The sequence below is a fragment of the Macadamia integrifolia genome, chromosome 13 (genome assembly GCF_013358625.1).
Source record: "Macadamia integrifolia cultivar HAES 741 chromosome 13, SCU_Mint_v3, whole genome shotgun sequence".
NCBI lineage: Eukaryota > Viridiplantae > Streptophyta > Magnoliopsida > Proteales > Proteaceae > Macadamia > Macadamia integrifolia.
This window is the reverse complement of record NC_056569.1, coordinates 9807480-9829217: the sequence shown is the minus strand read 5'-3', so window position 1 is coordinate 9829217 and position 21738 is coordinate 9807480. Positions and strand designations below refer to the sequence as shown.

General features: G+C 38.3%; 4 protein-coding genes and 1 non-coding gene across 7 annotated transcripts in view; 2 read left to right on the top strand and 3 right to left on the bottom strand.

Moving 5' to 3' along the window:
- Positions 1-1536: 1536 nt before the first annotated feature.
- LOC122060146 (DNA-directed RNA polymerases II, IV and V subunit 3-like) lies at positions 1537-6470 on the bottom strand. Of its 3 annotated transcripts, XM_042623327.1 has the most exons (5): positions 6293-6470; positions 4714-4743; positions 4033-4553; positions 3592-3829; positions 1537-2025 (listed from the first exon to the last, which is right to left on the bottom strand). In XM_042623327.1, the coding sequence occupies exons 3-5, from the start codon at positions 4470-4472 to the stop codon at positions 1753-1755; spliced, it is 951 nt and encodes a 316-aa protein (XP_042479261.1). In that variant the 5' UTR covers positions 4473-4553; positions 4714-4743; positions 6293-6470; the 3' UTR covers positions 1537-1752. The 3 variants fall into 3 exon arrangements, with proteins under 3 accessions (XP_042479261.1, XP_042479262.1, XP_042479260.1); XM_042623328.1 differs by lacking the exon at positions 4714-4743 and having other exon boundaries at positions 4033-4563; XM_042623326.1 differs by lacking the exon at positions 4714-4743.
- Positions 6471-9431: 2961 nt separating this feature from the next.
- On the top strand, positions 9432-10016 carry LOC122058995. Its single transcript, XM_042621705.1, has one exon. It carries the CDS (start codon positions 9432-9434, stop codon positions 10014-10016), a length of 585 nt encoding a protein of 194 aa, XP_042477639.1.
- Positions 10017-10188: 172 nt separating this feature from the next.
- On the top strand, positions 10189-10261 carry TRNAR-ACG. Its single transcript has one exon. It is a non-coding gene; the product is annotated as a tRNA-Arg (tRNA).
- Positions 10262-11164: 903 nt separating this feature from the next.
- On the bottom strand, positions 11165-13779 carry LOC122058833 (GDSL esterase/lipase At4g10955-like). The gene is made up of 2 exons (XM_042621527.1): positions 13389-13779; positions 11165-12349 (listed from the first exon to the last, which is right to left on the bottom strand). Exons 1-2 carry the CDS (start codon positions 13511-13513, stop codon positions 11311-11313), a joined length of 1164 nt encoding a protein of 387 aa, XP_042477461.1. The 5' UTR covers positions 13514-13779; the 3' UTR covers positions 11165-11310.
- Positions 13780-16538: 2759 nt separating this feature from the next.
- The window catches only part of LOC122058859 (uncharacterized protein At4g18257-like), a 15542-nt gene continuing 10342 nt past the window's right edge, over positions 16539-21738 (bottom strand). The window contains exons 2-3 of the mRNA XM_042621558.1: positions 18017-18334; positions 16539-17066 (exon numbers count right to left, since the gene is read on the bottom strand). Coding sequence (XP_042477492.1) covers positions 16892-17066; positions 18017-18334 — 493 coding nt within the window. The 3' untranslated portion in view covers positions 16539-16891. The remainder of the gene's footprint in view (positions 17067-18016; positions 18335-21738) is intronic.

The window sequence follows — 21738 nt, the reverse complement described above, 5'->3', positions numbered from 1 at the left end:
TCAGATCTGGACCATTGCATTGGAATCAATACACGTGTCACCCCCTGAATGTGGTATTGCACGGAATTGTACGAGATCGAAATTGCAGACGATTTTTTTCCAATGCATAGTAGTTAAAGTATTGTAGGTCTGCATCATGAAGATGCATGCCCACACACAAAACAATATTTGCTTCAATTAAGGCATAAAAGTTGACACTTGTTTAATCTAAACCATGACCTCTCTATCCAATGGCAAGAATAAACACATCATAAGTCGACATGAAAATATTTAAAATAAGCTTATAAAAAAAGTTCTTATGTGTAAGAACTATTTTTTTTCCTTCAATTTAGATATGGGGAAGAGTTCTCTGTTTGGGAACATGGTTCCTACACTGGTGCGGGGACCAATGGAAACGCACCCTAGAAGCATCAACAAGGTGGATATATCCACCTTTCATAAGGGGTAGGGTAATCATTTCACCCACCTCTGTACTTAGCACAGGCCCCTACACTCCTCAATGGAATCCTTTTTCCTTTTAAATATCAATATTTTCTTTGTAAGAAGGCCATCACTTTTGAACCCTTTCAAAGATACTTTTACTACATGAGTACATGGATTGATTGTGAGGTGTTACATGTATGAAGGGGGCATATGTTAGATAATGTGGCAATAGGTGTACCATGTTAGTTATTTTTTCATTAATTATTGTGTAGTTATTTTTAGTTATGGAGGAGTTAAATATTACGTGGGAAATGTCATAGATAGGTAGGAGTTATTATTTAAAATTGTAACTACTTGTATTACCTATTTAATTATGAATAATCTTGAATGAAGTTATAATTTGAAATCCAATAAAACTCTTTAAGTTGAAGATAGGCTTCCTCTATAAGCCAGACCTCAAGCTTGGTCCATAAAGCTAACCATTTTCCATAATTTTATCATTAATCACTCTTCCACCCCTTTTTTCCTCCAATTTCTTTTATTTTATTTTATTTTCTTCTAATTTTATCCAATATTTTCTCCCTCACTTCAATGCATGTAACATGAGACCAGATCAAATTCACGTACAAGATTGTTCACACTCCTGGTCGTGGTATTTGAAATCCACCGAATCTCTCTACATTTAATAGATTCCAAATGCCAAGATCAAGCGCGTACAAAAACAATTTCGTAAGTAAACCTAATCCGATCTCAATTGATTGTTTGGTCATTAGCTATGATAAATAGAGAATCCCTTGAAACGCCACATTTTGACTAGATTGAAAGACCCCATCTCTCTTTGTCCATGGTAAAGAGAGAACTCATCAAGGCATCTAACCATTGATTAGCAACAGGGAATTTTAAACCATGTACTAGGGTGAGTTAACAATGACACAAGAGTCCAACCAGGTCACATCACCAGCGGAAAGGGATTTTTCCTTCTCCACGGTCTAAGAAAAACTTAATCCTAGATTTAAGCGGTTGTCTAGAGTCCGGACTATTGGATTAATGGGAAACCTATGGTCATCAAATAATCTAAATACTGCAATATTACAAAGCCAATTGAGGAATAAATGACACAAAACATAGCTAAGTGTTCATATTTTGTGCATTGTGTTCAGTTACTTCATTCTTTGGTTCCTACATCATTGTCCACAGGGTAGGAAGTCATCTATCAAAAAAAGCAAAAAACCAAGGTAGGAAGTCATAACAAGTGTAACCACATTCCCTCATATGCATCAGATAATCATCATGCTTCCTCATATGAACAAAACCCAGCTCACAAAGTGATCATCCCCCTCTCATGTGCGCACCCAATTCACCAAACTGGTCATCAGCTTCTTCAGTGTCCCCCGACAAGCGAGCCGCATCCAACTTTTGCTTAAAAACTTCTATTGCATTGATAAACAACTGAGAAGCTTTGATGGCACCAGTAGATTCAACTGTAAAAAGGAAACTGTCTTCTTTTGCATAAATTTCTATCATCCCGGGCTTCCCCATGGCTTCTGCCTTCTTGATCACTTCATCATCGTACGCGTATGCCTCAGGGTCAATCACAACCACCTATAACAGTAGCTCCAAAATGAGCCCGAGATATATTAGTTGAAAGGATGCAGCCAAAAACCAGATTGAAACCCACGAAGAGAATAATCAGAAGAACATTGAGGTAGTCAAAGCATACAGAGCTAACCAAATTGAGGGAAACTTGACGTTCATACTAGAATCATCTTTCAGATCTACTCTTGCCACTGCTTAAGGTATTTGTGGTCCCAAGCCAGTGAGAGAGGGTGGGTGGGTAAGATTGGAAGCCAAAACCATAAAAAACAGAGCCCTATAGAGTCATCTTTTGGCATTTATTTTTGTTATACACAGTAAGAACCAAGCATCATCCTAAACTTGACTAGAGAAACTTCACTCCAGTATCCATCTGATGAGTTACAACTTGCTGACTGAATCCTTAAGTGAATATTTCCCCAAGACTCCATTTGGTTAGAAGTGAAATAAAATACAAGAAGAACATGAAAATTTTCTACCATTGCTAAGAATATTGTGTGACAACTCAAAATCATACTATATGTGGTGACTAATCTTGACTAAAACATCGATGAATTTTTTCACCTCCTACCTTCTCTACGTTGTGGACTGTATATGTTTTTGCATATAACTTTACATCAACTGCACTTGCAACCAGGGCTTAAGCAAGCCTACATGCATCCATTTGACGTGTGCCTACTACCCACTTTAACTTTAGTGCTTATGATTAAATAATTACTAAAAACACCTCATCTGAGATAAAAATCAATCGGAGGGTGCATGTAGGGTACCTTTTTCATACTCAATGGTAGAATTAACATTGCTCATCCATAAATAGCAAAACTAGTAAACTAATGGTCGTGGGTTTAAACTACCGAAGCTGAAGGATTTAGAAACATATTTCAGATTTTCTACCCACCCCCCAAGGGGGAACTGTAATTCAACAGCAAGGTCTTTTTGCATATTAACTAGCAATAGTAATTAAATAAAAATGCCTGAGCATATATGTTTGCCCAACAAAAGTATATTCTAGTAACTAGAAATTATAATTTGTATTTGAGGCACTTTTCTTTAATATCTTCTGAAAAAGCTCTCAACATTCGCAATATGATAGAAATCACTCGTTCATTTACAATTATTTCTGGTCTGCTCATTACAGTTCATAACACTTTCCGTTGCCCATATTGTTAGATAAATGTGTTGACTGATTGGTGATTAAAAATTTGTCCAAGTACAATAGACTAGTAAGTAATAATTTTGAATCAATCAACAAAGTATGAAAAGGAGCAGATTTCATATTAAAAAAAAAAAAAAAGAGGCAAAAATAACGAAATATATCCATCCACCAAAAAGAAAATTAAAGATAAATCTGATCACTGTATTAGAAGAGGATCTCCTTGAAATGCCAACTTACTGAAGCCAATGGAAATAAGAGAACCTAAAGAAAACAAACAAATTAACTAAGGCAAAATCCACATGCTAATATTAGATAATCCATCAAAATTGATATGCACTCTGAATTGCAGTACAATGGATATGATCTCACCAACGCAACAATATATTAAGAATAAATGCAAATGGAACTTTGATATGTACCTGTTGGGTATCAGGATCAAGGCCAAAAACTTTTGTAGGGCTACTTTCAATCCACTCTCTTTTCTCATCAAGTGTCAATGTTTCCATCAAATCTTCATTGATATGAATATCTGGTTCATACATAAAAGTAACTGTTGCAGCAGGTGACCATTTTGCGTGGTCTTTTCCAATTCCTTTCCGGGCTATTGCTCTCAATCTTAGTTCTTGTCCTTGACGTAACTTCACAATTGTTATTCCCCTAATGATCACATGAGATATCATTTTATAATAGAAAAAGATGTAATACAAAGATAAACACACAGACTTTTTTCAATTAAATATAAACCAGAAAACAGCATCAAAGCTTTACCTACAGAACCCAAACTTTACATCTATGGAAGAAGAAATTGTCTACGAGGACTTTCTAGAATAGTAGAGAAGAACATAGGAATTGAGTCCCACCTCTGATCAGAAGAATCGGAGCGCTCCACAACATCAACAGGCACAACAGAGGGATCAGAACTGACAAGGTCATGGCTGGTGACATCAAGGGTCTGGTCTGAATCACAGCGAACATGGAGGTGGAACTCAACAGAGCAGAACTCACATTGGCCATCACCATCACAGGAATCACAGTCTCGGGAGAACCGCATGCCCATAGCACGGCTACTAGTCAGAGGGATGAGACCAAGTCGGTGGGCAATGAACTCATCATTGAGCACTGATGAATTCATCTCAATCTCAACCAGGTCAATTGCAATTGTGGGGACCTCTGCTAGCATCACACGGCGAAGGGCATTTGCCATGCTAGCATCTGTCTCGCGAAGCTCAAACTTAAGGTAGTCATCCTTCATCTCCCTTATCTTCACCTTGGGGAATCGTTGGTACGATATTTGCGCCATCTTGCTTGCTCCCACTCCCTCTCCCTCTTGAAGACTAAGATGCTTATGCAAACCGCCTTGTTGCCTCAATTACCACTCATCCTGCATCCAACTTGTAAAAGTAACATTATGGCAAAAGCCCATACAAGCTTGGAATTGGAAGAGAAAAATATTAAGAGTAATAAATAATAAAAAATCTAAAAAAATAAATTCCTTAAGTTTATTGAAGCAAGGGTAGTGTTTTAGGAGTGTTTAGGGATACCTGAGACTCCAAGCATTCATCTAGACAGAACTGAAACCAAATTAACAAAATAAGCATGCTAATTCCATAATTATAGTCAATAGGGCACCAAGGCGTGCCATGGCAGTGGCCAGCCACCTTGACACTTAGGCAACACCCTTGCCAAGGGCAAGCAGCATCTATCATATCTTAGTCCATACTGTTCAAAATTTTATCTTCTTAAAATGTAAATATCTAAACAATTTACGGCTAAAAAGGTTAAAATATAGAGCATTGGGGGTCAAAAGAGAGATCATATAAAAACAAAAGAACAGAAGAGAGAAATTATTGAAATTTATAACATATGAAAGGCAGGATCATCACGTTTGGGGAACCTTGTCACCTAGGTGAAACCTTGTCAACTATGCCTCTGATATGAAAATGAGAAACTGAAGCAATTCAGGATCAAATGAGCAGAATTATTTCATACAAGAACTGATGATGAAATTAGAAACTTGTTTCTTATATCTTAGGAAATAAATTAATTTGTATCAATCACCATAGTTTTGAAAAGAGAATCACCCCCCCCCCCCTTTTAGCTAGCAGAAGATACAGTAAATAGCTAAAGAAATGTCAAACAGGGAAAAAAACGTTCCAATGTTACAGGTGATTTGGGAAGCGTCAACATATGATATTTGAGAACATAGGACACATTAAAAATGACTTAGCTAAAACAACGGTTGACAGTTCTTTCCCCCTTTTAATCAAAGACAGTTTGTTTCAGATAAAGAAATTGATTATGAGTAAAAATAAAGAGGAAAGGCTTCCAATTATAAGTGATAAAATCCAATTATTTCTCAACCCTAACCCTCTATTTTCCTAAAATGTAGCACCAGTAAAACAACTGATTAATGACTATTTCCTAGAAAACCCTTTTCACCTCTCCCAAAAATAAAACCTAATGCATGGGGAAATTGGTCTTTGTTGTCAATCGAAAGGGGGAAAGAGGTGATGCCAAAGGATTGATGGCATTCACAAGTACATACATAAACCTTTGTTTGAACATTATGAACTAACAAACATAAATGGATGATAGCCATAAGCTAACTTTTCCACCATAGTATGATTCAATGTTTTCAAGAATGTCACTCCATGACAAGCTTCTCACACAGGCACAGGCACAGGCACAGGCACAGGCACACGAAAGAGAGCAAAAGGGAGGTGGGCTAATAGGCTGTTGAACTACACTTAGAATTCTGTCAGTTTCGGGACCCTTCAAGAGAAACTTTGAAGACATGCAGCCATGGCAGTTAAAGTTTCACCGCATTAAAACCATGATTGACCATAAACACAAGAACCCATGGCAGGCAAGTAACTAAGCATTATCATCCAAGCAAGCCCACACAGAACATAAACAATAACGACATTTTCAGGCAAGGAAAATTGCTATACAAAGCAGATTAAGAATCTTTAAAGATAACTCTCAAACCAAATACTTAAGAGAAAAAGAAAACTACGGTTGCAGAGACATCATTCAGAGGGGAAACCACGAGGGAATGTAGGAGAATCCTGAAGAGATATACAAACAAAAATACTTGCAGAAGTTAAGGGAAGGGAGTACAAGTTACTCTGGAGAACCGATGAGCTCCGCTCCGCTCCTCACTCCCTTTCTAGAGAGAAATAGAGTAAGGGTTTACAGCAGAAGAGAGGTGAAGGGCTTGATCGTTACCGATTTTGCTATTCGCCAGCGCTGGAAATGGAAGCCAGACAACCAGAGGAATACACTTTAATGCCCAGGAGGCCAGGACGCCTTCTCTCATTTTTCAAGTCTAGACATAAGACTGGTCCGACCATCGAGCCATTTTTAATACCAGGTTCAATTTGGTTCTTCTCATACATAGAAACCGAATTGATTATTAATTGGTTTTTAAGTTCTTAAATCAAAATTGATTACTAATTCGGTTTTAGTTATATGATTCACTATCAGTTCGTCTTCGGTTTGTTGCTGGTTTCGTTATACAGTTCGTAATCGGTTCATTAATATTGGATGCAACATATCAACCAAAAAATGATTCAATTTTAAAATTATGCCCGATGTCAACCTTATTCCAGCTGATCCATAACGGTATCAGGTTTTTTGATTCGACTCACCCTTTCAAAATCTTTTGAATTAGATGAGTCACTTTTTTCTCATATTTTGTTAACATCTTTCTTTTTTTTCTTTCATTCATTATTTTTTTGTGTGTGTGAGAAGGAACTGAGACTTTGAGTCCATTTAATAACGTTTTAAGAAACGTGTTTTTACCATTTCTGTGTCCAGAAATGGTAGAAACGGAACAAAAAGCGTTTGATAGAATTGTTTCGTTTCACTTGTCTTCAGAAATATAAATTGAAATTTCTACCTATTTATAGTTCAAGAAACCAAACGAAACAAATCACCGTTTCTAGAAATGACTTGTGGTCATTCTTTTGCTGGTTACTATCGACTTCTAGAACCATGACTTATTAAACACCTTCAATTTCCTTTCTGTTTCTAGAAACGAAAATTTATGTTTCTACTATTTTTTGAAATTAAAACGATAGAAACGTTATCAAATGGGCCCTTCGATTACTTCATAGTTGGGAAGAAAAACCTAGAATAATATTGAAGACAAGAAACAAAATTCTAGGTTATTTAATTATAGACCAAAGTGGTAATTAGCACTTTCAACTCTCTCATTTGCGTGTTTCTACTCCACCTTGTGCGACCTGTCCTCCACCATATGCAATAAGCTCTCTCTACTCCACCATGTGCAATCCCGATCCAATATCCTTTACCCCTTAAACCCTTGTCCTCCTTCTTAGTACCTAGGGGTGTCAATCCCAAGCCCGTATCACTTTGATTCATCGACTTGATCGTTTAAAGATTGGCTTAGCCTACATCGATTATTAAATGTCTTGGCTTCAGGCCCAACCTATTTATAAGCAGGTAGTAAACGGTGCAAGCGGTAAGTCCGACCGGCCCGGCCCATTTACATGCCCAACTTGGCCCAACACGTTTAGCCTGACCATTTATATGCATATATATATATATATATATTTTAAATAGAACAGGGTATATATTGGGGTTTTTCTTTATTATTAATTATTAAATGTAATTAGGTGTAATATATTTCTAAATTTTTGATGATTTAATAAAATATATTAAAATATCTTAAATCTAAGACAATTAAAGACCATTTAAGGTCCGTTTAAAGTTTTATTGCTACATCACCCCATTTAAATCCTGGTTATAGTCCGATTAGGAGAAGCCGTGTTAAAGCCTAGAACCTGACTGAGATCGACTCATTCCTTAAATAAGTAGGCCACGGTCCAAGGGTATAAGTCCACTAGACTCGATCGAAATTGATTCGGCCCGACCAATTGACACCCATACTAGTTCCCATCCCCTCCCTAGCCTAATCATCATCTGTTTCTACTTCTTTCCTGTCTCATCTGCCTTCATTCTACTCCCTTCCTTGTGTTTTTTCTTGTAGCTTCTATTCTGTCCCCCTCCCCTCCCCTCCCCTCCTCTCCTCTCCATCCTTCCCTGGTCGCCATTATCCCTTGGAGGCTTTCCCCCCCTCCTCCGCCTTCCATCATTAGTGGATAGTAGGGGCGTAAATTTGGCCTTAATTACCCTAGACTAACATGATTTTGATTTTAACCCTGATTTATATAACATAACTTAGGATTACTATCCTACCATTTTATTCAAATAATGAAATCAGGGTCATTGATTCTTATAGTTAGATGTCCTGAATATCTTTTATTGTGTTGTATTTTATAATTTTAATTATGTATTGATCATTTGATCTATTATTATTATTATTATTATTAAATTTTTTTAATGCATAAGATATAAATGGTAAAATAAGTTTGACCTTACCTCGACAAAAACATGGGTCAATTCAACCCAATCAGGGTCAATTAGGGCCAGGTGAATTGGCATGAGCCCGACAAGATTGGATTGAACTTGGGTTGAGTTTTGAGAACTTAGAGTTAAGTTAGGGTTTTAAGAAATCTGGCCGACCCAACCTAGCCCTATTCCACCCCTAGTGGATAGCCCTATGCGTAAGGATGTTCCTTCAACCATCTTAGATGCAGAAAATTTGCTGATAAATGAAGCTACCGAGGAATGGTTTTCCCATACGGCACGCAACGTCCTTATATTCTGGAAGGCAAACCTTTTCGTAAATAAGCAATAACAAAAGCCCTAATTGCTACTTAGAATCCTCGTTACGCCATTGAAGTTGTCCTGCTGAAAGATAGGAAATACTTATTTCATTCTCAACATAGATTTGAAGATTGTCCTTACAGAGGGTCTGTGGTCCCCCCGGGGGGGGGGGGGTTGGGAAGCACAACGGCACGCAACGTCCTTAATCCGTGAGCTTCGATGCAGAAGCGCCGCTCGTTCGAAGAACCATCGAAAGTCGGTTCTCCCGAGTTGCATTTCTGTAGCTGACATGTGACATGTGACATGTGACATGTGACATGTGGACTCATCCCATTTCTCCACATACCCAGCTCAGCAATTTTCCCTTCAGCATAAAACGACAAAATACATTCTTAAAGACAAAAATACCCCACTGATGCTTCTGTAACGTCTACAGTCCCAGTTCCCAAACAACTTTAAATAAGGATAACATTGTAAATACGCCCACTCGTACCCGCACCTCCCCCTTATAAATCTGAGGCTAGGGAGTCCTTAAGCAGTCACAGTGATAGAAGAGCTGCTAAGTATGCCAAAGGAGAAGAAGCTGAGAGAGATAGAGGTGCTGATAATCTCAGCCCAAGACCTCAAGAACGTGAAGCACGTCACAAAGATGAGAACCTACGCGGTAGTCTACGTGGAGCATGACATGGAGGTGCGGACCCACGTGGACGAAGAAGGAGGAGTGAATCCGACGTGGAACGAGGTGGTGAAGGTTAATTTTCAAAAGGGCTTACCGGAGAACGATGTCAAGGCGGCTCTCAACGTCGATATATACGCACAAGGGCACATACGTGAGAAGCCGGTGGGGAGTGCTAGGGTGCTTCTGTGTGATGTGCTTAAGGGTGGAGACGCATCTGAGCCGTCGGAGAATCCGATCCAGTGTATGACGATACAGGTTTGGAGGCCTTCTGGTAGGCCACATGGGTTGCTTAACCTGTGGGTTCCTCCCACCGGAAAGTTTCTTATCCGGCGGGATTCATTGTCTTTTAGTGTTAAAGACGATCGTCAGGTAGCAGAGGCGGAGGGTTCGAAGGAAAATGTGAAGGCCGTGGGAGTGGAAGAGGAAAAGCTAGTAGTGATAGAGCGTGATAGTGATACACGTGGCGTCTAGTTTTCTAGGACCACCGGGGAGGGGAGGGGTTTTATGGGTTTTATGGTGGAGGTGTTTTTTATCTCAAAATATTAATTTCTTGTAACGGCTACTAAAAGGGATATTAAAAAAAAATGGAGATGGATCTTATTTTAAATTTATAAATTTAGATATATTCTCCCTTTCACACAAGGACTCTGTGGCCCAATGGATAAGGCGCTGGTCTACGGAACCAGAGATTCTGGGTTCGATCCCCAGCAGAGTCGTGAGAAGGTTGGTTTTCCCTTTTTATTCTTCATCAGCTGAAAAGGAAGTCTCTCTCTTCTCTAAATTGAGTTGAAGAAGCAGGTCTTTTGGCTTACTCCGAAGAGGTTGTTCCTGAGTCCTGACTTGAATTTATGATCACAATGTAGCAACCTTAATCGCCGCTCTTTTTTAGGAATATGAAAGCCCAAAAGGAGAATAGAGAGAGAAATGTACAAGAAAAGATGTATCGTTGGGATGAAAATGAAACCAGCGTTTCCAGTTTAGAGAGAGAAATGTACAAGGACTCCGAGGCCCAATGGATAAGGTGCTGGTCTAGGAAACCAGAGATTCTGGGTTTCGATCCGCAGCTGAGTCGTTTCTCTTTTACTTAATACTCTGTATTTTTTATTTTTCTGCACATCCACCAAATAGGACTTAGATTAGATTAGTCTCAAATGGGTTTTACCTTCACATGGAAGTTAGAATTTGAAGGATTTTTTGCGCCAAGTAACAGGAAAAAGTCTACTATTTTTGCTTGGTTGGAGTTGGAGGCATGGTATGATCATTCTTTTTGTTGGATATATGGATTCTTTTTCTTCGTCTGCTAATAGGGAAGTCTCTCATCATCTAATTGTAGTTGAAGCAGCCGTTTTTCTGGCTTGCACAGCCCTGTCCTCAAATCCCTAGCATTTTTCTGAAGACATCTACCAATTAGGAAAGGGCACATGGCAAACTAATCCTTTCTAAAATGTTAACGAACCCAAGTCAGATCATTGGGATACCAAAATGAAAGTTGGTTCCTTTTTGGAATGTGGAACTTTAAAATGTAACCGCCCTTGATGGGGCTAGGATATTAGCCCAAAAGGAGAAAAGAGAGGAAAATATATAGAAAATGATGTATGTCAAGGACATTAGACCAAAAGGAGAAAAGAGAGGAATATATACATAAAATAATGTCTCGGGTCAAAATGAAGGCAAATTATAAATTATGGAATATCCACTGAACTTAGGGGCAATTCTTCCCCTGAACTCAGAGGCAATTCTTCCCCTTTTACATTTTGTAGTAGGATCATCTAGGTTTGCTCTGTGGTGGTAATGGTGGTGGTGGTGGAGAGGGAAGAGTATACAAGGACTTCAGTTGCTTGGTTATGAGCTTGCTGTTATGGACAGCCAGTTGGAGTTCCAAGTCATCAGACCACCACTGCTGCAACCCATGAGCCTCGAGAAACTTTTGTTTGCCTTTGGACATCACAAACAGCTTTGCTGCTACATGCCCATCATGACCAGGATCCTTGTTCTCTTTTCCAGAAGCCTCACCACTGCCAGCCTGAGTATCTGCCATCCTCTCAGCTGGATCGGTATAATAGCAACAAACATAGTCACTGTTGTTCACATACAGATGTGGGATCCATTTCTTCATTTCTCCACCTCCCCCTCCTACTCCTACAATAGCAGTAGTCTTCTGTGTCCCCACTTCTTCATTAGTCAGGGTCTCAGCATTTGAAGGAAGCATTGATTTAAATCTCCTCCAGACAATCTCAGCTTTCTCTCCAATGCTTCTCAAACTCATGGCTAGTGACACAGATGGTGGATTGAAGAGATGGGTGTCCACAAAAACTCCTTGCTTTGCTAGTGCTTTACCCACTTGGAGAGCAAACCCAGCTCCCAAGGAATGGCCAGCAATGCATACATTGCAACTCCCATGTTTCTCCACTGTTGATTTTAGTGCTTCCAGAGCCACACTGAATCTGACAGATCCTTTCAAGCTTTCCCATGCTAGAAACCGGAGATCATCCTCTATGTCCCTTCTAATTGTGGGGCTCTTCAGTAATGTTCCTCTGAGTACTAGAACAGCCCTTGGAGCACCACTAGGTCTTATCAGAATAAAGTCAGCCATAGACGCATATCGGTCCCATTCCAATATGGCCCCAAAAATGGAACCATCCCTTTCATCCAATAGCACTTGGGCCAACTTGTATTTGAAGGGCTTCCACCATTTTGGAGCAAGAGCAGTGGCTTCTGTTCTATTCTCTTGTCTGTCAAGTTCAAGCAAGTACACTGCCTGTATGAAGCAGGCTATGACTGTTCTTCTGTAGTTAGCATCCTTCCTGCAAAACCCCAAGCAGTAGGAAGTTCAAACATGATCAAATGAATATTTGACTGAAGCTAAACAAAGAAACACCAAAAGTATTGATACTCCTATAAAATTCAGAAGAGGTTGATCTAAATTTGCTCAAATGAATATACAGTAAATTCAGATGTCCACCAAAAAAAACAAAAAGATAATTTGGAAGAAATTAATAGTTAGGTAGTCAAATTATATCATGAGTGATTTTCACAAAGGATTCAGCTAGAGTCTAAACTATTGATTTCATCAACTAGAACTCAGAAATCCAAGATACGTATTGTCATACACCAAACACCATGTACCAAGCAAAGTGAAAAATTTAAACCGCAATTTGCGAGGATGCCATTGGATTCCTGATTTATCATTTAAAAAAAAATCTATCCAACCGGATGTTCAAAACAGTAGAGGAACCAAATTATTTTGGGTCATCTGGAAGAAAGCCCCTGGTAAGGTCCAAATAAATAAAGCCTTTCGTGTAAGTGCTTCTCTTTACTCAGAAACACTGAAAATATACAAAATCAATTTACTAGCATGTGGATCTCTGATGCGTATGGCCCAAAACGACTCCTTCGAATTGAACAAATTGAAGTGGTTTCAGACCCATTAAGTTCATAAATGCTTCAAAAGGAGAAAACCTAAAGATGATAGAAAACCATAGACGTTTAAATAAACCAACTTGACCTTATGAATCTAATTAGTCCCCTTCCCTTTTCTGATTCAAATCTGAAAATAAACTGGGAAACGATATACAAATATAATGTCGTTGGGTTTCTACATTGTAATGATTTACTTTGTCAATTATAGAGATCAGGAAGAGCCCCAATGTTAGTAGAAAACTCTGTTACAGTTCATCCTTAATGGTTTGCTACAATTTGTTCACATCGTTCTTAAGAAATTAGGGGGTGGGGTTTTAGTAAATCGAATTGCAAAACGTGTTCACCAGAAACAGATCTAAGAGCCATTGCAGCATTTAACAATCAAAACTTTGGGAACCAAAGAAAGTCCAGAGGGGTTCATACCAGCTAGAGTTGATGAGATCTCTCCAATTGGGAGAAGAAACGTTTCTCGGTCCAGAGACATGGAAAGCGTAGGGATGAGCCTCCTCGCTTTCTGATGAAATCTCTTCTACTGTGCGCTTCGCCATGAAAAAACCACCCTCTCCTCTCCTTATTCTGTAATATTATCTTGACATGCTGTAACAGAAGACTCTGACTTGAGAAGCAATAAAGTGTGCAGAGAGAGAGAGAGAGAGAGAGAGAGAGAGAGAGAAGAGAGAGAGAGAGCAACGGTCGAGAAAAGAGGTGGAAGATGCTGAAAGAAAGGGCGTAGAGAGAAAGTCTGATTCGATTTCTATGCGGAGAGAATCTGATATTTCTACGTTGAAGCTTTCAATAATTAGATGTTCCCCCAACTACAATAATTAATTATTTGTTAGAAAACGTATCCAAATTCCCGGGTTCTGCGCTCCCAACGGTCATATAGTCTTCTGGTAGCTTCTTTCGCTTTTCGTGATAGACAGAATAGACCCTGGAGTAAAGCCATAATTACTCGGAATAGGGCTTCTAAACAAAGTAAATTGGAAGGCCATTATAGTCATTATAAATTTCAAGTGTGGAGGACTCCTTTCTTCTTTTCTTCTTTTGTCCTTTTCCTTTCTGGCTAAGTTTTCCAGGCTGGATTTCGTTTTCTTTCACGGTTAGGTAAGTTCGTAGTAGTAGTAGTTCAGTAGCTCCTACTAAGAGCACCAAAACTCCAATTATTGGTTACTACCCTATTTGCCGTGTGAGTTATGGAGATTAGACTCAAAGGAGACTATTGTAAACGCGTTCATCAACCACGACGAGATGGTGTGGCACTGTGGCCCATGCGTCATATGAAAATGTTGGGATGTAAAGCTAGGGTATTTTCCATTTTTGTAGAAATTTCCGTATCAAAAAGAATGAAATCTTTAATTATAGTCCTTTCCGGATGTAAAACATGTCTCTTCTTATTATCATAAATGTATGCATTTTAATTAGGATCATATTCTCTCTATCGTTTTCTTTTATTGTGCCAAAAATCGATTTTACTATATAGGAGCGGTTTGTTCGGGTTGATTTTGGTTTTAGTTTCAATGTGAGAATGAGTGATTTTTTTTTTTTAAATCTTTTTTGGTTAAAAAGTGGAACCAAGATGGTGGATTATGATAGTTGGTAATGGACTAGTTTTCTATTGTTAGCTTTGCTCGCTAGCTTGTGGGACTGCTTGAATCTTTATTAGTTCCCATTCCACTCCTGTTTGGCGTTTGTGAAGCCCTTCGCTTTTACTCGTTGCACATCCAGTTAAATAGAAAGCAAGGGAATCTATATCTTTTATGCACCCTAGGATTGCTTCTAGTTAAAAATCTAATAGTCAGCAAAGAAAATTGCCTGATCATGTGGTCCATGTGCCTACACACATGGGCGGACAAATTACTGTTTCACTCCATTTAAAAAAAAAAAAAAAAAACCACATTCATGTTGATGCCCATGCATACATTATCATTACACGGGGCTGACAATCAAGCAATAATTTCTTGCACATAAAACTAACATAGGACATCCATATTAACATGCGCTTGTCACATGGACAATACCTCCCTTTTCAAATAATTTATAGGCTAGCTAAATATTTTGGGATAAAGTTTTCCTTCACCGCTTCGTGAAAGAAGAGTGCGTCCTAATGTGATCTCCCTCTCTCCCCATATATCTCTCCCCCCATCCCAATTGTGTGGTATCAATGAGGCACAATGAACTGACGGTGAACTGATGCCCCATTTATTGTGGCCTCTGGGTAATTCTTAGGGTACAATGTCTTGTATTTCGTCATAGTTTAATCTAGGAAATACTGGTGCAGACCCCCCAAAGATCAACTATCCCAGTTGCCGGTAAGTAGGCCGCGAGTTACAACGGGACTCCCCTACGTAGCAATGGCACTCGAATTTTTTATTTGGGACTCTTTCATTGAGGACAATTTTATACTTTCTGATATCAAGGTTTTCCGTTATATATTTAAAACGAGATTCTCTTTCTCTATAAACAATTTGAGAGAGATGTGATAACGAACACTGCAACCCTATTATTCTCCATTGATAATGAAACAAAGGTCTCATCTTACTGAGAGTGTAGGCAATCTTGCTGAACCTCATAAATCTACGTGCATTATTTTTTATTGTTTTTCCATTCTTCTGTGCATCGTTTTAAGGTTGCGTTTTTACAATAACATGTCCAATATACTATTCATCTTTTCATGCAATAATTACAACCTGAAATTTGGTCATAATTTAGGTGATTTTGTCAAACCAACTTTTCATATCTCCAATACAAATCCAGACATTCAGGTCTCATAATCCCATCTGCAAAGTCTCTTGCAAGTTGTAATCCCTACCCTAAACCCCTTGCCTGCGCTTCTTGTGAGCATTCTGCTAGAATAATTATATAACCCCATATAAATTTGTGCTTGAATAGTATTACAACAACCCAGCCCCTCCATTCGATATATTAAAAGTTGGATGACCTTGAGATAGGAAATTTATATATAATCACTTAAAGAAAGAGATAACTGACTAAGAGAAGGGCTACACAAATGGTAGGAGATCTTGACAAATAAAAGTTCAGATAAGTAACGGCTCACATAAATAATTTGAATTTGGGATCAACTTTAAATAAAATTCGTCTGGCCAGAAATGAATAAATAAATAGATAAGAAAGGAAAATAATCGATACCCAAAAAAACAGTCCAGATAATTAACCCAACGGCTCACATAAATAATTTGAATTTGGGATAAACTTGAATTAAATTTATTTGGCCAGAAATGAATAAATAAATAGTTAACAGAAAAAAAAAAAAAAAAACCTTTTCATGCAAGGCCGTGTATGAACTTTTATTTTTTAATTATTATTTTTAAAAGGAAAAGGTTGGATATGCTGTCAGTATAACGTATGCTAACACCCATTGTTTCTATCTCTCTCTTCCCTTTCTTGAAATGACCCCCTTACCCCTTTTGTATGATACCTATTTGGCTCTCCCATTGATGGTATACGGTAGCTAACCATTTACCGACAACATACCTATCCCTACCATATTTAAAATATTTCTTTTTCTTTTACATTGACAACAAACAACTAGAAAAACTTCGTACTTTTCTTTTCTACTCATTTCTTGCCAAACAATGGCCTCAGATAAGGATCCAGTCCTGTTGATTTGAATTATGCACACCAAAGTCTATTCAGTTGCTTTAACCAGTCCTGCTCTCCTACTCTTCCTTGTAAGATATAAGCATGGCCATTTTTGGCCTTGTACAGCGTACATGAAGTACCATTATGATCGGAAATGGTGACCAATCATCACTTCTGTGTTCCATCCTCCTCAAATTGCATAATTTAGGGAGGAAACTTGAGTCAATGGAGATCTCATATCATGTTTTTGGAGTGCTCGCAACATGCATTCCTTCACATTTTTTGCTACATAGACCTGTATTTACCTTCCCATCAACAATGGAACATTATGGCACTGCTTTACATGGTTGGTCTGTTTTCGGTGCAGCTTTCAGTTTCTCCAGCTGTTTTCGAAGATAGGCCTGTCTTAGTTTCTCCCTGCGAGCTGTAGCTTGCTCTTGCCTACGAAACTTGAGAGTAGATGCCTTTTCCCTTGCTTCATTTGCTTCTTCATGGACCTCCCTAAGAGAAATACAAAGACAGGTGTTAAGATGCAGAAATTTCACATGGTCTTACACATTCAGACAATTATAATGTTTGAACTACGGTAGTACTAGCTATTAAGCAAAGTGAATCAATTTCCCATGGCAGAAAATTATTTGTTCAACACAAGCATTTTTACTTCAAACGTCAGAATTTTATTACTTTATTTATTTCGAAACTATTTCCCAATTTCGCTTTTATGCTCCTCTCAAATGAAATATGTGCGTACCATAAATATAAATAGGTAGATGAGTGACCAAGTATGGAATCAGCAGGAAGTTTATAGTTTGGTTTGGTTCTTGTTCTTTGCTTAGTTTCGAAACTTGTTTTAGCTTTCCCTATTCTATTTTTCTATTTTTCAATCTCTTTGTTAATAAAACTCTTTGGTATCAATAGAAAAAGGAACACAAGTGTAAATGGTCCAAATTTTTATTCTGAATTTACAAGAAAAAATGATTCCACATATGTACATGACATAGACATCAATTTAGACATCCAGCTGATGATGTGCATAATATCTGAAAATGCTAAAACAAAGATAAAGTAAAATATCATGTTTGACATCAGGCTAAAAGAAGAAACCTACAAAATAAAATGGAAACAGTTAATAATCAGTATTTAACCTGATAACATTTTTTGTTGACAGAAATCAAATAATCTATCAAAACAGGATACAGCAGGAAAGCATTGGCCCGCACTTTACAAACAATTGCAGAAAGGTATAATCAGTTATAAAAACTAAATACATGTTGGGGTCTTCAAGTGTGGTATGGGTGAAAATCATGATTTTGGTACTTGAAAATGATGAGAGATCCATCAGAAAAATAATACAGTGGTTCAAGGCACCCATCGAAAATGGAAGTGTTCATCTATCCGTCACCTCAGAACAGCATTATGAAAACAAAAATACAAGATAGCACAGGCTGTACCTCACAAAACGCTTATGTTCAGAGTAATCTAATGTGCCAGCTGTTCTCCCAGGCCCCATTGTTCTCGTGTTAAGCATCACAGACTCATCAATGTCATCTTCATTTTGTGCTGAAAATCCAGGGGAAGTTTCACGGACTTGTGGCTGCTTTTGTTTCTCTTGTTCAATGCTCTTACTGAAAAAGTCCACACAGTACTTCTCCTTCTCTTCTTCGTCAGAGAGTTCCCCTTTTGCAAGTTTATTATATAACTCCGCCTTCCTTTCTAGTGCTGCATAGCTGGCAGATCCATCATTTACTGCTTTCAGCTCAAGCTTGTCCCTGTAATTTTCGTACAGAAAAGTTTAACTTTAAGATGAGCAAAATATAAAGATTTGAAAGATTCACACCCACAACACCCACCCCCCCCCCCAAAAAAAAGGTAGATTTGAAAGAGTGTCATAAACAATAATCTCTTTTTTTTTTTTTTTTTGGGGGGGGGGGGGAGTTGAGGGGGTTGAATTTGTCATAAACAATAACCATAAGACCAAAATATAGTCAATTACTACCAAAAAGAAAGTATTTAAGATTAGGGAAGTGGTTCTCTGTCCGGGAGCACGGCCTACGCAGCGCTCCCTGTGTCTATCTCTCTCCTCCCAAAAAAAAGGGGCAGAGATGCATTTTCACATGGGGATGGAAGGGGGAGAGAGTTCTTTTTCCCTTGAGATTAATAGCAGCTTATTGTGGTTGATAAGGATTTGTCATAGATAATAATGATACCAAGGAAGGTGGATGGCAAAGTCACCCCCTTTCTTTTGTATCATTATTTTTTGTCACTCATAGCACATAAAGTATCAACACCAATCTTACGGACATCTTCTTAAGCTATATCACAAAATAACCAAGGAATAAGTAGGTAATTATTTTAGTAGTTTTACTGAGCAGAGGTTACCACTTCATGCATCATGACACTTCATTCCCAACGTTTGACCCTTGGTTCCAAAACAAAGCTTCATTGGTTGACATTCTGCACCATAACCATGAGATCATGAAGTTATATGAACTAAACTACCCAAAACTAAGTATCTATTTTCTACTGTTTCACCTAAAAGCTTGAACTGTTAGCTAAGGGCAGCGTCAATGTATACATCAACACTCCCCCGCACGTGCAAGCCAAGATCCCATGGTCCTTGCACATGGAGCTCATTTGGCATTTCGTGTGGCACTGAGGGATAAGAAATGTCAGGAAAACTCTTCTAATGCACTTCTTAGGAGTATAACACTTGACCTCCTTGCTTTGATACCATATTCGCTACCATTTCATTTTCACTTAAAAGCTCGAACTATTAAGCAAGGGTAGTGTAAATGTATACATCAACATTACCCTGCACATGCAAGCCAAGATCCCATGGTCCTTGCACATGGAACTCACATGGCATTTCCTTCACGCAACACCGAGGGACAAGAAATGTTAGGAAAACTCTTCTAATGCACTTCACAGGGGTCAAAACACTTGACTTCCTTGTTTTGATACCATGTTTGCTACCATTTCACCTAAAAGCTCAAACTATTAGGGAAGAGCAGCATAGATGTATACATCAACAGTACCTCTCTCTCTCTCTCTCTCTCTAGCGAGGGAGGGAGGGAGGGAGGGAGGGAGGTGATGCAGAATCGATGTTGCTGAACCGGGTTGACCCTTCAGGCAATCTCAATTGAGATGAACCGGGTCCGATTGGATTTTTGGATTCATTAAGATCTTTAGGATTTTATTTTATTTAGGGAATATTTGTAATTTTTTAATTTGGATAGGTAATAGTCAATTAGGGAGTTACCAATTTAAGTTTCATTTTGTTTCTAATTTCATTAGTTAGAATTTAAGAAGCAAATTAGGAGTTGCTAATTTTATTTTAGATTTTATTAGGCAAGTTTTAATTTTAGTTTATTATATAAAGCCATGTAACACAAGTATTAGACAAATTGAAAAAAATATGAATTGAGTATTTGTGAAGCCTGCAGGCATGTGTGTGTGTGCGATTCTCCTCCTTTACCCCCTTCTTAGTGTGACTTCTTCCTCTCCCTGCGACTCTGAGACCCATCTCAGGGAATTCTTCCCTACCCTTACCGGCCCTCATCAGGAGGTTTTAATGAAAAATTTGTACCTACTTTACCTGACTCTAAACCAAAAGATAATTATAGGGAAAAGTGGTAATAAAACCCAAGTGGGTAGGTCAGTTGGCAAGGATTAACATGTCACTATTAAGAGGTCATGAGTTCAACTCTCCTTGAGGTCTACTTATGAAAAAAAAACAAGGTAATGGAAGAACTAATCTACTTATTAAGGTAACATGCTTGGGAAGCTAGAAAGTGGAGTTCCATCAGAAGCTTAAGTTCCATAAACTCAGACTATGTATTAAAATTACTAGAAGGTAAAACATGAGATTGAAGATGTATACCTGTTTACTAGCATATGACAGGATTGAATACACTGCAGGTATTATGCCAAAATTTACACTAATCCTTATGCCAACCAGATGGATCAACCTATAAAGTAGGAAACGAGAGGAGACTGATCTATTTCTAATATAACTCTTGAGAGTAAGAGGTCCAAGGATCCCTCCCGGCCCTAAATCTAGAGTCGGCAAGTTCTCTGTAGCAATGAGAGGAAACTCTAAATATGTTGATGCGGATTTGATTTGATTCCCAGCTTATAGTCCACCAGGGCTCTCTCACTTTGCTTAAAGACTTAGACAACCAACAACCATATCAACTAGCATCAAGGTCAAATTAATTACAACAGTTCAACATCAAGAAATTTTAACAGAAATAACTTTTAAGGAAACTTCGGAATCTTTAAAGTTTTTTTACTCTCTGAGGAGATTGTGAAACCTCTGTAAAAAACCAAGTTCTATATCTGGGTCCATTTTTTAATTCTAACTCTTAAAAAGGCCAAAGGTGTAAAACCACTAGTCAATCACATCCCTGCCATCCACTACAAAGTTGAAACGATATTCCATGAGAATAATGTCAAAGATAACATCAGTGAAAGAATGATGTGCTAGGGAGGGGGGCCATTGGATTTTCTCAGGTTGGGCCAGCGCCCAGGTTCACAGGTTTGCAGCTATATGGTTGCCTTGATTTCAACTTTTAAGTGAAGACGAAATTATTATACACACTTACATGTGTATTCGTTCACATGATAATCAAAGATTAAATGCAATTGCTATGGTATAATACACTATACATTCTATAATCTTATATACAAATATTTGGCCAAATTCAGACCTGACCTTGGAATTCTTGGGATGGGCTTGGGCAGTTCAGGTGAATGCACTCAACTGCCCACCCGAATGACATTTTGACACTAAAGGGGCAAGTTCCAGTCAGCCTCTTTAGAAAATAGGTAAACAAAGGAGGGCAAGTGCAATAAACATGCACTCTCTCTCATTCATGTTTTTCTAATTTCGTCTATTTACTGGATGAGTGCTTGATGGGATCGAGTACAATAGTTAATGACACAAAAGAATATCCACAGATCTGCCAATAGCAACCCTGTATGAAAGGACTAGACCCCAAGGCAATTTGCATCGACCACTAAAAAGGATAAGCATAAATGCTGCAAGCATCCAATGTGTAGCTTTTCCAATCAAGCAGACATAACAAATAATACTAAACACCACCAGAGAGTAACACACCAGAAACAAGGGGAAAGAACACATCCACCACCAACCCATGCCCCACCAAACCCA

Bases quoted from the DNA above. Each gene is read 5' to 3' on its own strand.
- LOC122060146 (XM_042623327.1), bottom strand. From the start codon at position 4,472: ATGGCGCAAATATCGTACCAACGATTCCCCAAGGTGAAGATAAGGGAG. The intron at 3,830-4,032 runs GTGGGACTCAAT...TGTGATCATTAG, and splicing joins TCCGATTCTTCTGATCAGAG to GGGAATAACAATTGTGAAGT. The intron at 2,026-3,591 runs GTACATATCAAA...CTACTGTTATAG, and splicing joins TTGATCCTGATACCCAACAG to GTGGTTGTGATTGACCCTGA.
- LOC122058995 (XM_042621705.1), top strand. From the start codon at position 9,432: ATGCCAAAGGAGAAGAAGCTGAGAGAGATAGAGGTGCTGATAATCTCA.
- LOC122058833 (XM_042621527.1), bottom strand. From the start codon at position 13,513: ATGGCGAAGCGCACAGTAGAAGAGATTTCATCAGAAAGCGAGGAGGCT. The intron at 12,350-13,388 runs GTATGAACCCCT...GGGGTTTTGCAG, and splicing joins GATCTCATCAACTCTAGCTG to GAAGGATGCTAACTACAGAA.